Source organism: Lynx canadensis, chromosome F1, assembly GCF_007474595.2.
Source record: "Lynx canadensis isolate LIC74 chromosome F1, mLynCan4.pri.v2, whole genome shotgun sequence".
Classification (NCBI taxonomy): domain Eukaryota; kingdom Metazoa; phylum Chordata; class Mammalia; order Carnivora; family Felidae; genus Lynx; species Lynx canadensis.
In genome coordinates, this window is record NC_044319.2 from 27,803,406 (window position 1) to 27,820,436 (window position 17,031).

The window sequence follows — 17,031 nt, forward strand, 5'->3', positions numbered from 1 at the left end:
AATGAACAGAGCTAGGTAATATATGCATGTATACTAGCCCGTGTACACACATAATCTCTCTCTCTCTCTCTCTCTCTCTCTCTCACACACACACACACACACACACACACACACACACACAAATTGTTCTTGTATCTATCCACCCATCTAAAGACGGATTCACACTGATGTTACTGAGTCCAGCACCACAGGATTCATTCTAGTCTTCTTTTCTTGTGTATCTAACATCCTTTTCCAACATGGAGAAACTTGACCCCTACCATCATCCAACGTCCGTTTACTTATTCATTCAATCCTAATACATATGTAAAGAACTGTGAACTTGTACCCCTGTGAAAAGCTCATTTACCAATCAGAATATACTTTATATACTGTTCCTTTTATATTTAATAGGCTTACAATTTCTACTCAAAAATTCCGTTTTCCAAATTTACTTAGGTCAGCTCCTCTTCCTTCCACTCTCTTCAATGTGGTCATGCTATACATTTCTAATAAAGTTAAGATTCATTAGTCACAGACTGCATTCCATCCTAGATCCCCCAACATCCTGGTTGATGTGTGTGTATTTAGTATGCACACACTAAAGTTTGCTCTTTGTGATGTACATACAGCTCTAGGGTTTTGACAAATGCACAGTATCAGTCAATAAATAAAAGAACCATACAGGACATCCCTTATATGACATTTGCTTCACACTAAAAGTTCTCCCATGCAACCTCTTTGTAGTTAACCACTTCCTCTTCTATCTAACACCTGGGAACCATTAATCTGTTTTCCATCCCTAAAGTTTTGCCTATTCCAGAATGTCATATAAATGGAATCATATGATATGTAGCCTTTTGGGGCTTGCTTCTTTCGCTTCACTTAAAATTCATTCATGATGTTGCCTGTTCCTTTTAATTGCTAAATAGTGTTACACCAGTTTGCTTATTCTCCTCATAAGACATCTTCCAATTGTTAGCAATTACGAAAAATGGTGCTATGAACATTAGTGTATAGGCTCTTGTGAGGACCTAAGTTTTCAATATGCTTGCCTAGGCATATTGATTGCTGGGTCACTATAAGATACTGTGAAAATGTCTTACAAAATAGCCATACCATTTGGCATTCTCACCAGCAATGAATTCAAGTTCCTGTTGCTCTGCATCCTTGCATATTTTGTTGTCAGGTTTTTGGATTTTAACCATTCTAAAAGGCATGTGTACATTCTTGTTGTGATTTTAATTTTCCACTCCCTGATGACACATGATATTGAATACCTTTCCTAAGTCTATTTGCCATTTGTAGAGTTTCTTCAATGAAGTGTCTGTTCAGATCTTATGCACATTGCTTAATAGGGTTGTTGATTTTCTTGTTGTTGAGTTTTAAGAGTCCTTTATATAAGTCTGGATGTTAAGTCCTTTATCCAACATGTGATTTACAAATATTTCTAACAGTCTGCGGCTTATCTTTTTAATTCTCTTAACAGTGTCTTTCACAGAGCAGTTTTTTAATTTTGATAAAGTATACCAATTTTTTCTCTCATGGATTGTATTTTTGGTGTCGTATCTAAGAAATCACTGCCAAATAAAAGGTGACCTGGATTTTCTCCTGGTTTCTTCTACATACTGGTTTTCAATAGGGTTTAGTTTCTTTGGATCTTGGCTGTCCTGTGAATTCTAGTTGCCTCAGTCTCTCCACACTCCTAACTCTACTTCTTCAATTCAGAAAGGCTGCTGGGCTTCACGCTGTGCAGCCGGGAGACTCCCCTCAGGCAGTAAGCCCAGACAATCTCAGTGCTCCTCTCACCTGCTTTCCATCTCTCATGAATTGACAGCATTCACTGCCTGATATTCAATGTCTTAAAAATACTTACTTCACATGTTTTGTCTGATACTTGTTTTAGGAGGGAGGGTAAACCTGGTCCTATTCCTCCCTTGTGGCCAGAAGTAGAAGTCCAAGTAATTTAATTTTATATTGTTTAAACAAGTTAAATCTATCAAGAAGTCATGGTTCAAGACATTTCAAATTAGTCACTTGACAATTCTACATTTGCAGGTACTGGCACCATGGCAAACACTTGAGAACAACATTAAACAAGTCACAGATGGTTACATCTACTCCTTCTGAGGCTCATGGACACTTTCAATAAATAAATCGGTCTTCGCCACTATAATCACAAACAACTGTTATTAAGATAAAATTTTGCTGGGGTTAAATTCATCCTATAGGAGGAACTTAACAAATAATTTCTTTATTGTTTTCCTCTATCCTTTATTTCTCTATGTGGAAGGTGTCATTATGAAGTCTGATCCTAAAATGAATTTCGTTACTCTTTAATTCAGTAATCCATAAAACATTTTCGAAAACATTCTGAAAAACATTCATCGATCAGTGTAAAAATATGAGCATGCCTCTTGATATTTAATACTATTATATTAGTCTGCTTGGATTACTATAATAGAACACCACAGACCGCTGGCTTAAACAAACAACAGAAATTTATTTCCTCACAGTTCTGGAGGGTGGAATCCAAGATCAAGGTGCCAACTGGCTTGGTTTCTGATAAAACCGTTCTTAACTTGCAGCTTGATGCCTTCTGTGTCCTCACAAGGCCTTTTCTCTGTGCATGTGCATGCCTGGGGTCTTCTTCTTACCAGAACATAAGTGCCCACTCTTCTGACCTCACTTAACTTTAATTACTTCCTTAAAGGCCCTATCTTCAAATAAAGTCACATTGGAAGTTAGAACTTCAACATATGAATTTTGAGAGGATACAGTTCAGTCCATAACATCCCATCCTCTGGTTCCCCCAAATTAATTCCTTCTTGCACTCAAAACACACTCACCCATCCTAAGAGCCCTCAGAGTCTTAACCCATTCCAACACCAACTACAAGTCTAAAGTCTCATCTAAATATCATCTAAATCAGGTATCCATGAGACTCAAGGTATGATTCATCCTGAGGTAAAATTCCTTTTTAGTTGCGGACCTTTGATACAAGACCCAGTTATGTGCTTCCAAAATACAATGGTGGGAAAGGCATAAAATAGACAATCCCATTCCAAAAGGGATAAATGAGAAAGAAGGGTGATGGGTCTCAGGGTAGTCCAAGACTCCAGTGGAGCAAATTCCATTAGATCTTAAGGCTCAAGAATGACCCTCTTTGGCCAGATGCTCTGCCCTCAAGCCCACTGGGGTGGCCTTGCCTTCTTACCTCTGTGGGCAGAAGCATCTCCTCGGCCACTGGAAATAGTTTGCTCCTGAGGCTGAGAGCAAGGGCAGCCTGGACAACTGAAACCAAGGAGGTGGCCCCATACTCAAATCAATGAGGAGACAGCCTTGCCATGTGGGTTGTATGGCCTGGGCCTGTGGTGGCAATGGCTGCCCTGCTGATCTCTGAATCACCCTCAGGGTCATTCTTTCCTTGTTTTAAAGGATAAGGCATGTTTACAACCTAGCTCTACCGTCTCATCTGGTAGAATCCCAGAACTCTGAAAGCCTTCGTATAATTTCATCTCATCTCTGTGCTCTTTAGTCCTAACTGGCAGTCTCTCTACTCATATAATCCCATCTCTATTCCTGGCTTCTGCTGAGATGGCTGCTTAAATCCAGGGGTAATCTCTTTATGGAGTGATTATCCAGTCACATCCTTGGTGTTCTCTCCAGAACATGCTTTCTCATTTTTCACAATAGGGATAGTCTGAGAATTTTCCAAATCTTCAAGTTCTGGTTCCTTTTTTAACAATTCCTTCAATTTATCTCTCCTCTCACATTTTACTATAAGCAGTAAGGAGAAACCAGGCCATGCCTTCAACACCTTACTTAGAAATTCCCTCCGCTAATTATCCACGTTCATCTCTTTTAACTTTTTCTTTCCACAAAAAGCTAGAACACGGTTCAGCCAAGTTCTTTGCCAGTTTATAACAAGGACTGCTTTTCTGCCAGTTTCCAATACCAAATTCCTAATTTCCATCTTCATCAGACTTCATCAGAATCATTTTTAACATCCATATTCCTGCCAATAGTCTCTGCAAGGCAACGCGGGCTTTTTCTCACATGCACCTCAACACTCTTCTTGCCTCATTACCCAGTTCTAAAGCCACTTCCACATTTTTGATACTTGTTACAGCAGCACCCCATTTCTGGGTAATAAGAGCTATATTCATTAGCTAGATTGTATTTGTACTTCTGGGTAACAAGATCTGCATTAATTGTTAACCATTAATTATAGACTGCTTATGCATAAATTATATTCATTATAAAATTACCAAAAAAAATTTAAGGGATGAGAAAAATCAAAATTGAAAAATCTTCTTGTACTCTCAAGACTGCCTTGCCCATCCTGCTCTGAAGACAACAGTTCTAGACCATTAATCAAATACACTGCTTGAGAGCCAGTCATTAAAAAAAAAGATCCTTAAAGGTGTCATCTGTTGCCAAATTCTGTTTTCTTCATTATGTTGTTTACTACCCATGATTAGATAGGGATACACCTCTTGTTTATGATCCAGGAAGATGTAACTAATGAGTTTTAATTTAGTTACTATATCTGACATTATCATTATCTATAAGAAATTGTATCCTTATTATATTATCTAAAATGTAAAGTTCTAATAATGTATTCTGTTTTTATGATTATATTACATATTGATAATAGGATATAAGAAATTTTTTTTAATATCTATTTTCCATTCACATGCATGCTGTCCTAGATTTACTTTGCCTCCACCCTTAGGATTATGACACACATTCGTGTTTGTTTTCTTTTTTTATATGAAATTTATTGTCAAATTGGTTTCCATACAACACCCAGTGCTCATCTCAACAGGTGCCCTCCTCAATACCCCTCACCCACCCTCTCCTCCCTCCCACCCCCATCAACCCTCAGTTTGTTCTCAGTTTGTAAGAGTCTCTTATGGTTTGGCTCCCTCCCTCTCTAACTTTTTTTTTTCCTTCCCCTCCCCCATGGTCTTCTGTTAAATTTCTCAGGTTCCACATAGTGAAAACATATGGTATCTGTCTTTCTCTGTATGACTTATTCACTTAGCGTAACACTCTCCAATTCCATCCACATTGCTACAAAAGGCCAGATTTCATTCTTTCTCATTGCCACGAAGTATTCCGTTGTGTATATAAACCACAATTTCTTTATCCATTCATCAGTTGATGGACATTTAGGCTCTTTCCATAATTTGGCTATTGTTGGGAGTGCTGCTATAAACATTGGGGTACAAGTGCCCCTAGGCATCAGCACTCCTGTATCCCTTGGGTAAATTCCACTGCTGTTGTTTAACATAGTGTTGGAAGTTATAGCATCAGCAATCAGACAACATAAGGAAATCAAAGGCATCAAAATTGGCAAAGATGAAGTCAAGCTTTCGCTTTTTGCAGATGACATGATATTATACATGGAAAATCCGATAGACTCCACCAAAAGTCTGCTAGAACTGATACATGAATTCAGCAAAGTTGCAGGATACAAAATCAACGTACAGAAATCAGTTGCATTCTTATACACTAACAATGAAGCAACAGAAAGACAAATAAAGAAACTGATCCCATTCACAATTGCACCAAGAATCATAAAATACCTACGAATAAACCTAACCAAAGATATAAAAGATCTGTATGCTGAAAACTATAGAAAGCTTATGAAGGAACTTGAAGAAAATATAAAGAAATGGAAAAATATTCCATACTCATGGATTGGTAGAATAAATATTGTTAAAATGTCAATACTACCCAAAGCTATCTACACATTCAATGCAATCCCAACCAAAATTGCACCAGCATTCTTCTCAAAGCTAGAGCAAGCAATCCTAAAATTTGTATGGAACCACAAAAGACCCCAAATAGCCAAAGTAATATTGAAGAAGACCAAAGCAGGAGGCATCACAATCCCAGACTTATTCTCTACTACAAAGCTGTAATCATCAAGACAGCATGGTATTGGCACACACAATCGTGTTTAAAATACTGGCAAGCGGGGGGCGCCTGGGTGGCTCAGTCGGTTAAGCATCCTACTTCGGCTCAGGTCATAATCTCAGTTTGTGAGTTTGAGGCCTGTGTCAGGCTCTGTGCTGACAGCTCAGAGCCTGGAGCCTGCTTTGGATTCTGTGTTTCCCTCTCTCTCTGCCCCTCCCCGGCTTGCACTCTGTCTTTCTCTCTCTCTTTCAAAAATAAATAAACATTAAAATAAAATAAAATAAAATAAAATAAAATAAAATAAAATAAAATAAAATAAAATAAAATAAAAAAATACTGGCAAGGGTAACTGACATAACATGTAACCTTGAAATCGTTTCACCTGGATACATTTAATATCAGATTCACACACACACACACACACACACACACACACACGCTATCATGTTCTAAGCATATCAACTAGCTCAGCCACAAACATCTCCAAGGGCTCTGGAAGCTTCCCCAAACAAATAACTACACACACATGTGCAAGGAATGTTACCTTTCTCATCAGGAAGAGAGGGTGCACTGTCACTTCGTAGAGAATCATCTGCAGCGGTCTGAACCTGTTCATCAATAGAACTCTCCATCTTTTCACCATGAAGCTTCCTCTCATTTTCCTTAGAAGATAGAACTGAGGGACTTTCTTGACGGCTGCTACCACTGCTACTTCTGTTTATAGATATTATGGAAACAAACCAAAAAAAAGGGGGGGGTGAGAAAGTAAGGTTCATTACTTCAAAGTAAACTTATTTGACTAAGGGAGTGTGTCTTATGATCAAGATATGAAATGATGAAAGATGTAACACAAAACATAAAATGCTAAACAGAGAAAAGTCCGAGAAGAAACTGTTTTAGGAAAGATGAGTAGGGGAGAGGAAGGTTTGACTGTTAAATAGTCATGGGAGGCAACCACAATTCTCAGGCTCTCACTTTTCTTCCCCCTTCATTGTAAAATCAAGCTACTGGGAAAAGGGGCTTCTGCTTGGCTATTTCAACTTTTCCACAACATCACAATTAATCACAATCTGCTTCAATCCCAACTACTCTACTAGAACTGTTCTTGTAATCTCTACCTGAACTTCAATTGCCAAATCTAATAGATAATTCTTCTGCAACAGTATATGGTGTTGATCTCTACCTCCTTCTTTATAACCTCCACTTGCAAAAGCAAATGTAGTAAAATGTTAACATCGGTGCAATGTGGATAAAAGATATTAACTCTGTATTATTCTTGCAACATTTCTGTAAGCTCAAAATTATATCAAAACTAAATGTCAAATAAAAGACTCTCCTTTGTTACACTCTCTGATTCTATTCTCACCAGCTTTTCTTCCTTTCTTCCGAACAAGTTTTTCTGCTTCTTTCACTTCCTTTTAAATTTTCCTGGCTTTCCTTAAAATGATGGTGACTCCCAGTGTTTTGTTTTTGGTCCCTTTGTGTTTTATGCTACATACTCTCTTTGGCAATCTAATGTATCTCTATAATCTTCTTTTAACTTGTTTTATTTTTTATCTAATTACATCCAAATTAGTAAGCATATAGTGCAACAATGATTTCAGGAGTAGATGCCTTAGCGCCCCTTACCCATTTAGCCCATCCCCCCTCCCACACCCCCTCCAGTAACCCTCTGTTTGTTCTCCATATTTATGAGTCTCTTCTGTTTTGTCCCCCTCCCTGTTTTTATATTATTTTTGTTTCCCTTCCCTTATGTTCATCTGTTTTGTCTCTTAAAGTCCTCATATGAGTGAAGTCATATGATTTTTGTTTTTCTCTGACTAATTTCATTTAGCATAATACCCTCCAGTTCCATCCACGTAGTTGCAAATGGCAAGATTTCATTCTTTCTGATTGCCAATTAATACTCCAGTGTGTATATATACCACATCTTCTTTAGCCATTCATCCATCGATGGACATTTGGGCTCTTTCCACACTTCGGCTATTGTTGATAGTGCTGCTCTAAACATGGGGGTGCATGTGTCCCTTCGAAACAGCACACATACATCCCGTGGATAAATGCCTAGTAGTGCAATTGCTGGGTCGTAGGGTAGTTCTATTTTTAGTTTCTTGAGGAACCTCCAAACTGTTTTCCAGAGTGGTTGTACCAGCTTGCATTTCCACCAACAATGCAAAAGAGATCCTCTTTCTCCACATCCTCGCCAACATCTGTTGTTGCCTGAGTTGTTAATTTAGCCATTCTGACAGGTGGTAAGGTGGTATCTCATTGTGGTTTTGATTTGTATTTCCCTGATGATGAGTGATGAGAATTTTTTCATGTGTCAGTTGGCCATCTGGATGCCTTCTTTGGAGAAGTGTCTATTCATGTCTTTTGCCCATTTCTTCAGTGGATTATTTTTTTTTCGGTGTTGAGTTTGAGAAGTTCTTTATAGATTTTGGATACTAAGCCTTTATCTGATATGTCACTTGCAAATATCTTCTCCCATTCTGTCAGTTGTCTTTTAGCTTTGCTGATTGTTTCCCTCACTGTGCAGAAGCTTTTTATTTTGATGAGGTCCCAATAGTTCAATTTTGCTTTTGTTTCCCTTGCCTCCAGAGACGTGTTGAGTAAGAAGCTGCTGTGGCCAAGATCAAAGAGGTTTTTGCCTGCTTTCTCCTTGAGGATTTTGATGGCTTCCTGTCTTACATTTAGGTCTTTCATCCATTTTGAGTTTATTTTTCTGTATGGTGTAAGAAAGTGGTCCAGGTGCGTTCTTCTGCATGTCACTGTCCAGATTTCCCAGCACCACTTGCTGAAGAGACTGTCTTGATTCCATTGGATATTCTTTCTTGCTTTGTCAAAGATTAGTTGGCCATACGTTTGTGGGTCCATTTCTGGGTTCTCTATTCTGTTCCATTGATCTGAGTGTCTGTTCTTGTGCCAGTACCATACTGTCTTGATGATTACAGCTTTGTAATACAGCTTGAAGTCTGGGATTGTGATGCCTCCTGATTTGGTTTTCTTTTCCAAGATTGCTTTGGCTATTAGGGAACTTTTCTGGTTCCATACAAATTGTAGGATTATTTGTTCTAGCTCTGTGAAGAATGCTGGTGTTATTTTGATAGGGATTATGCATCTCTATAATTTTAACTATGGTCATTCAGATTGAGCCTCATATCTGTATCAGCTAGCTTTGTCCTTCCCCTGACTTTAAGCCTTAAATTTCCAAATGCTCAGCAAACTTGTTTTCGAAGTCAGTGTTTTCCTTTCTTCCCCTTTGCTTTCCTAAGTTTATTCATTCATTTAAATATACACGGAGAGACATAGCCAATCACAAGCCGTGTTTTGAGAGCCTCTGCGTGAGTTCTCTCCTCTTCTGAAATGCCCTTCCTTCCGGAACTCTCTGCCTAATAAACTGCTAATTTAAGACTCAGTTCAAGTATCATTTCTGCAAAGTGCTTGTGGATACCTTCTCCCACTCCCAAGGAAGATTTGGTCACCTCTGTATCTGTATTTTTTTTTTTTTATTTAAAAAAAATTTTTTTTTTCAACGTTTATTTATTTTTGGGACAGAGAGAGACAGAGCATGAACGGGGGAGGGGCAGAGACAGAGGGAGACACAGAATCGGAAACAGGCTCCAGGCTCCGAGCCATCAGCCCAGAGCCTGACGCGGGGCTCGAACTCCCGGACCGCGAGATCGTGACCTGGCTGAAGTCGGACGCCTAACCGACTGCGCCACCCAGGCGCCCCTGTATCTGTATTTATACTGGGTTTTTTTGTGTAGGTTTCTAAAATAGTATTTATCAGAATATTGTGCAATTATATGTCCAGTTTAATAATGTTTTTGAAAGTATAAATCCTATAATATAGCTATAAGGTAAAAGATATAATGCAGGAGCCAGCAAGTGCTTTAAAGTCAGAAGGATATGGGATTAACCTCAGTTATTCCATTCAGCAGTATGTACCAGTAATCACTCACTGAATAAACATGCAGTAGATTGCCTGCCTTCTGTGTGCTAGGCATTTTGCTAAGTTCTAGGGATAGCAGTCCTCATTCGGATGGCTATAATAAAAAAGACGGGCGTGTGGGTGGCTCAGTTGGTGAAGTGTCTGACTTTGGCTCAGGTCATGATCTCATGGTTAGTGGGTTCGAGCCCCAAGTCAGGCTCTGTGCTGACAGCTCGGAGCTCAGAGCTCAGAGCTCAAAGCCTGCTTTGGATTCTGTGTCTCCGTCTCTCTGCCCCTCCCCCACTCACGCTCTATCTCTCTCTGTCTCTCAAAAAATGAATAAACATTAAAAAATTTTTTTAAAAATATGTGTTTATATATACAATGGAATACTACTTGGCAATGACAAAGAATGAAATCCTGCCATTTGCAGCAACATGGATGGAATTGGAGGGTATTATGCTAAATGAAATAAGTCAGTCAGAGAAAAACAGATATCATATGTTTTCACTCTATGTGGAACTTGAGAAACTTAACAGAAGACCATGAGGGCAAGGAAGGGGAAAAAATTAGTTACGAACAGAGAGGGAGGGAGGCAAACCATAAGAGACAATTAAATACAGAGACAAAAAGAGGGTTAATGGGGAGAGGAGATGGGGGGAGAGGGGAAAATGGGTCATAGGCATTGAGGAGGGCACTTGTTGGGATGAGCACTGGGTGTTGTATTTAAGTAATGAATCACAGGAATCTACCCCCAAAACCAAGAGCACACTGTATGTTAGCCAACTTGACAATAAATTTTATTTAAAAAAAAGAAGCAGGAGGAGGAGGAGGAGGAGGAGGAGGAGGAGGAGGAGGAGGAGGAGAAGTGATTGCTAATGGATACAGGGCTTCTTCTGGGGGTGAAGAAAATGAAGGCCTCAAAGAACTTCTAGTCTAGTCTGTAACTGACAAATAAAGGAATGGGATATAGAAGGCAGTAGAGGCTGTAACAGTTACATTTGGAGTGCTATGGGAGAACACATAGAAGGCATTATCTAGAGCAGACTGATTCTTGGAGGGGCAGTAAAAGTAAACTAAATGAAATAGAGGAGAGAAGGTCTAGAAAACAGGTACATCATATGTAATGGTACAAAAGACAGAGAGAGCATGGTTCTTGTAGAGAATTAGAATAGAGTAGTTACAATTAGTGGAATATGAAAAAGGGGAAAATGCCAAGAGACAGGGCTGGCATGGACCAAAGTCGCAATAATAAAGGAACTTTCATGCTCTACTAAGTGGCTCTAAAGAAATACCGAAGGTTTCAAACAGGTGAATAGCAAATTGACTGCAGGGGCACCTGATTGGCTCAGCTGGTTAAGCGTCAGACTTCAGCTCAGGTCATAATCTTTCAGTTCATGAGTTTGACCCCCGCATCGGGCACTATGCTGACAGCACAGAGCCTGGAGCCTGCTTCAGATTCTGTGTCTCCCTCTCTCTCTGCTCCTCTCCTGCTCACGCTTTGTCTCTGTCTCTCTCTCTCAAAAATGAATAAACTTGAAAAAAAAAAAGCAAATTGACTGAAAATTTTAGAAAAAATCACCTAGTTACCATGTGGTTGTACAGAGACTGGGGAAAGGTAAGAGAACAGGGAAACCTATTAGGGATCCCCTGCAGTAACCCAGTGGACAGTGGACAGCCTAAATGAACAAAGTATCAGTGAAGCTTAAATGAAAATCATACAGCTCCAGAGATATAGCAGATACTTAATACCCAACAATAATGCTTTTTAGTCTCATGACTTTATTTTTTGGTATTATTTATTTTTGAGAGACAGAGAGCACAAGCAGGGGAGGGTCAGAGAGAGAGGGATACACAGAATCTGAAGCAGGCTCCAGGCTCTGAGCTGTCAGCACAGAGCCCAACGCGGGGCTAGAACCCACAAACTGTGAGAACATGACCTGAGCCGAAGTAGGACGCTTAACCAACTGAGCTACCCACGCACCCCTCATGACTTAATTTTTTTAATTGACGTTTTACTTTGACAATGTGGGTATCCTACCTGGAGGAATGCTAGAAAAGTGGCTTTGAAAATCTTCTAACCCAAGGACAGAATTGAAAACTACAGATATTAATACCACGCAAGAACCAATGACTAAGTATTCGATCTTCTTTTATGATGATAAAAATTAGTAGATGCAGTAATGTCAAGAAATATGGATGTTAGCAAAGCAATGGACAATAAACATAGACCTTGGAGCCAGATAAACCAAGGTTCAATTCCTTGGTGTGCCACTATCTATGTGACCTTGGGTGAGTTTCTAACAGCTCCATGAGCCTCTGTTCCCTAGTATAAAATGAGGGCAGTATCTGTTTTGGAAGATGGTTAAAATTAAACGTAGGAAAAACAAACTTACATAGTGCTTGTACAACGCAGGCTCCCAAGGAATGGTAGTTACATTACTACAAGGAGCAACTATTTTATAAATCAGCTAATCAAATGGGGAAGTCTGAACTTTGAAGGGGAAAAAACTATTTCATATAAAGAAATGAGATTAAAAGTAAAAAAGAAAAAGCAATGTCTAAGCCATTTATCAGATTTTACTAAATCATACTGTTTTTACCTTCGATCATGATTCTTATATCTTGATGACTCAGAATAACTATCATATGAAGGGGAATACTTCTGATGCTTTGAGTCAAGGGTCCCTTCTTTACTCTGGGAGAGTGAAACAGATGGACTTTTCCTACAAAGACAAAAAAACCTGATTAAATATTTAAAGCCTCTAATAAGAGAAGGGCTTTAAAAACCATTTAACATCAATACGAGATAAAATCTTGAATAAACAGAAATTCTGAAACAGCTATTACAAAGTATCTGAGAAAGGCATTCACGCATAGAAAATAGTATCTTCTGCTTTATGACAAATAAACCCAAATCACCCCAGGTATCAATAAATATAAATAGCCTTAAAATTGATGAATCAGAGACGGTCAAAATGTGATGTGAAAAAAAAAAAACACACAAGCATGATCACATCACCCAGGCTGCCTAAAAATTCTCAAATGACTTTTCATTGTTCCTAGAATAAACTCCAAAATCCTCTGGGTCTGCAATGCCTTACCATACTCCGGTCCCTGCACTATCTCCTACCATTCTCCCCTTTGCTCTCTGCCTCCAGTCACATTAGTCTTCCCTCATTTTCTCTTCCTACCTTTGCGTGTACTGACCTGTCTATTCTTTATCTCCTTTACATCACTCACTCCTTTTCACCCACTAGATCTCCCCATAACTTTACTTCCTCAGGAAAATCTTCTCTGATGTCCCTGCATCCCCAAGCTGTTCAAATTCCTTTGTCACATATCTCAGGGACATATGTTCTTTTCTCTTGTAACACTTAACCTGTTTGTAAGTGTGACTTCACTTAAGTGAATATTTGATTACAATATCTATCTCCCCCCCAAACTGTATGTCTGTAACTATATTCCCAGTACGCACAACAGTGCCTGGGACATAGTAGACACTCATTGCACATTTGGCGAATGACTGAATATTAACCTATCTGCTTCAGCTCTGGTCCTCAGCTGTTTCACGAAGTCGGGAGCACGCTGCCGCTGGTGGTCATACAGCGTTGCTAGGGGAGCTCCTGAAGCAGTAATGGCATCTGAGATATGAGTCCGAGTCAACTCTGCCATCTAAATAAGAACACACACAAGGCAAAAGCAGACATTAAAAAATGGTAACATCACAGAAACTGAGAAGGAGCATAGTGTCTTTGAAAGGTCACTGGATTGAGGGGCGCCTAGGTGGCTCAGTCGGTTGAGCGTCCGACTTCGGCTCAGGTCATGATCTCACAGTTTGTGAGTTTGAGCCCCGCGTCAGACTCTGTGCTGACAGCTCAGAGCCTGGAGCCTGCTTTGGATTCCGTGTCTCCCTCTCTCTCTGCCCCTCTGCCACTCACACTCTCTCTCCCTCAAAAATAAATAAACATTAAAAAAAAAAAATTTAAAAAAAAAAAAAAGAAAGGTCACTGGATTGAGAGCAAGTTAATTCTGCCATAATAGGTAAAGTGCCGTGGGCAAGTCATTTAGACTCTTTTAGTCTCAATAGCTTCCTTATAAAAACAAAGAGTTGGATGGAGCACATGATTTCTAAGGGTTCATCCAGTTACAGCACTATGAATTAAGACAAAATCTTCAAGTCATATAATAGGCCATAGTAAACCAAAAATTAAATCTTCCTTCAAGAATCAATTCAATTACTACTTCCTATCTGTTTTCTGACCTACAATGTCAAGTGTTTTCCCTATTATTAGGCACTTCTGCGAAGGCTCCATGTATTACTCATCTGGTATTTATTCAGTCACTGCCTTGACAACTTGAAGCGTTTTTGAAATCTTTGTTAGTGTTGTCTAAAATTTTCTTAAAATAATTCAAACTTATTTGCACAATCCCACTGTACCCAACACAGTAGGTTTGTGGCTTTTTAGTAACATCCACATGCAGCCAAAAATCCATGCATAACTTTTGACTTCCCCAGAATTGAACTACTAATAGTCTACTGTTGACTAGAAGCCTTACCACTAACATAAAGGTGATTCAGACATATTTGGGACATTATATACATTATACACTACATTGTATATATGTATAATTGGTTATATATGTATAATTCTTACAATACAGTAAGCTACAGGAAAGAAAATGTTATGAAGAAAATCCTAAGGAAGAAAAATTACATTTATAGTACCGAAAGGTATTTGTCAAAAAAATTTGCAATTGACCTTTACAGTTCAAATGCATGTTTTTCAAGAGTCAACTGTATTCTTTATTTTTTAAAGTTTATTTATTGAGAGAGAGAGAGAGAGAAGGAGGAGGAGAGGGAGAGAGGGAGAGGGGGGGGGGGGGGAGCATCCCAAGCAGGCTCCGCAACAGTGCAGAGCCTGACACAGGACTTCATCCCACCCATAAGATCATGACCTGAGCCAAAATTGAGAGTCAGACGCCTAACCCACTGGGTCAACCCGGCGTCCTAAGAGTCAGCTATAATCTATTTCTTGATTATGGTGGCATTTATAGGGATGGATAGATAAAAAAGACACAGATATATATATAGATATGGTAGCTACATCTATTTGACAAATGTATCTTACATATGTATCAAAACTCATCAAACAGTATACTTATAATGGATATATTTTATTATTAGTAAATTATACATCATAAAATCAGTATATATATTTGAAAGATTTTATTTTTGTATGTATGTATGTATTTGAGAGAGAAAGAGAGAGCAGGGGACAGGCAATGGAAGAGGGAGAGAGAAAGGATCTTAAGCAGCCCCACGTCCAGCACGGAGCCTGACGCAGGGCACCATCTCACCCCCATGAGATTGGGACCTGAGCTGAAATCAAGAGTCAGACTCTTAACCAAATGAGCCACCCATGCCTCATAAAGTCAATATATTTTTTAAAAGCTTACTCTAGGACAGACATTTAGAGTTTCTCCATCTTTTTTTCCAGCGTCTGTATCACTCACAAGTATAATATACTACAATAAATGGTGCCTCTTAATTCAATAGTGTATGGCTCCCACTGAAAGTCACTGATTAAAAGTATGTATTTGCGGGGCACCTTGGTGGCTCAGTCGGTTGAGCATCTGACTTCGGCTCAGGTCATGATCTCGTGGTTCATGAGTTCGAGCCCCACGTCGGGCTTTGTGCTGACAGCTCGGAGCCTGGAGCCTGAAGCTTCGGATTCTGTGTCTCCCTCTCTCTCTCTGCCCCTCCCCTGCTTGCACTCTGTCTCTCTCTCTCTCTCAAAAGTAAACATTAGGGGCGCCTGGGTGGCGCAGTCGGTTGAGCGTCCGACTTCAGCCAGGTCACGATCTCGCGGTCCGTGAGTTCGAGCCCCGCGTCAGGCTCTGGGCTGATGGCTCAGAGCCTGGAGCCTGTTTCTGACTCTGTGTCTCCCTCTCTCTCTGCCCCTCCCCCGTTCATGCTCTGTCTCTCTCTGTCCCACAAATAAATAAACGTTGAAAAAAAAAAAAAAAAGTAAACATTAAAAAAAAAATTTAAATAAATAAATAAAATAAATCTTTGAAAAAAAGAAAGTATGTATTTGCTAGATGTTAGAAACCCATTACGGTGAAGACCAAATTTACTCAGCATGACTAAAAAGAAAAGGGCTCTCAATGGCTCTTACTTCACAGATTTGGCGAGCTGCATCTGTGGTGAGGCGAGCAGTCTCTGTTTGCTGAGCAGCTATTTTACAAGTTGCTTCCTGCAGGACTTCGGTGACTTCCCGCTGTGATTTGACCACCTGCTGTAATGATTCTGCATGGACCTGAAAATAAAAAGGAGTAAAAAGAGAGCTTATGTTATGTTATGTCACAGTCTCTCCCTACCCCAAATTAGCTTTAATCTGTAAAATTGTTTCATGGATCAAATGCCTTGTAAAATAAAACATTAGACTATTATCTGGGTTTCTTGTCTTAAAATCTAGAGTCTTAAAATCACTGCTGGAGTTTAATTTTTAACTCCAGTGTTCGTGAGTTGAGGTTTCTTTAAACAAGTAACTGCTATGTACCTCAGTTGCCGCTTCTCTAAATTGGGGATAAATCCTGACTAATTTATTTCACAGGAATCAAATGACAGGAAATTACCCCATATGGCATAACGTATGAAAGCACTATTATTTACATCTTTTCTTTTATACTCCTATATAATTAAAAGAATACTAACACCATTTCAAAGATACTAATTTAGATACAAATAACCAGTACCTGTTGCAAAAATAAGTACCTGAGCTGCTTTGTTTCGGGTTTCTTCTAATTGTCTCTGACACTCCAGAGCCTCTTGTTCAGCCTTCAATTTCAAAAGGGCCAAGTCTCTTTCATGGCGTTGCTGCTGTGCCTTCAAAAGAAAAAAATGATCAACTATTAATTCTAAGACGCTAAACTATTTTAACACAATGACTGTATTACACGTAATGCTATTTTCCTAACACAAATTTTTTGAAGCAACCAATGAGAGCTTAAAGGAAAGACAGCAAATAGGATGGACACAAATCATTTATCAAAGATTTAACGACCACCTACTATGTGTCAAATAATGTAGTAATATAAAAAATTTCCAAGGCACACAGGACTAAGAACTCATACTAAAAAGCTGGATTCAAAGCAAAATCGATAGTACCTAACTCTTTAGAAGAGAT

The 17,031-nt window shown here is 39.1% G+C and overlaps 1 protein-coding gene across 3 annotated transcripts in view; it reads right to left on the reverse strand.

The window, feature by feature from the left end:
* Positions 1 to 17,031, reverse strand: part of CEP350 (centrosomal protein 350) — a 158,462-nt gene that overhangs the window by 68,253 nt on the left and 73,178 nt on the right. For all 3 annotated transcript variants that reach the window (XM_030303179.1, XM_030303180.1, XM_030303178.1), the window contains 5 exons: positions 16,620 to 16,730; positions 16,021 to 16,161; positions 13,377 to 13,513; positions 12,442 to 12,564; positions 6,452 to 6,621 (listed from right to left, as the gene is read on the reverse strand). In XM_030303179.1, the coding sequence (XP_030159039.1) occupies positions 6,452 to 6,621; positions 12,442 to 12,564; positions 13,377 to 13,513; positions 16,021 to 16,161; positions 16,620 to 16,730 (682 nt within the window). The remainder of the gene's footprint in view (positions 1 to 6,451; positions 6,622 to 12,441; positions 12,565 to 13,376; positions 13,514 to 16,020; positions 16,162 to 16,619; positions 16,731 to 17,031) is intronic.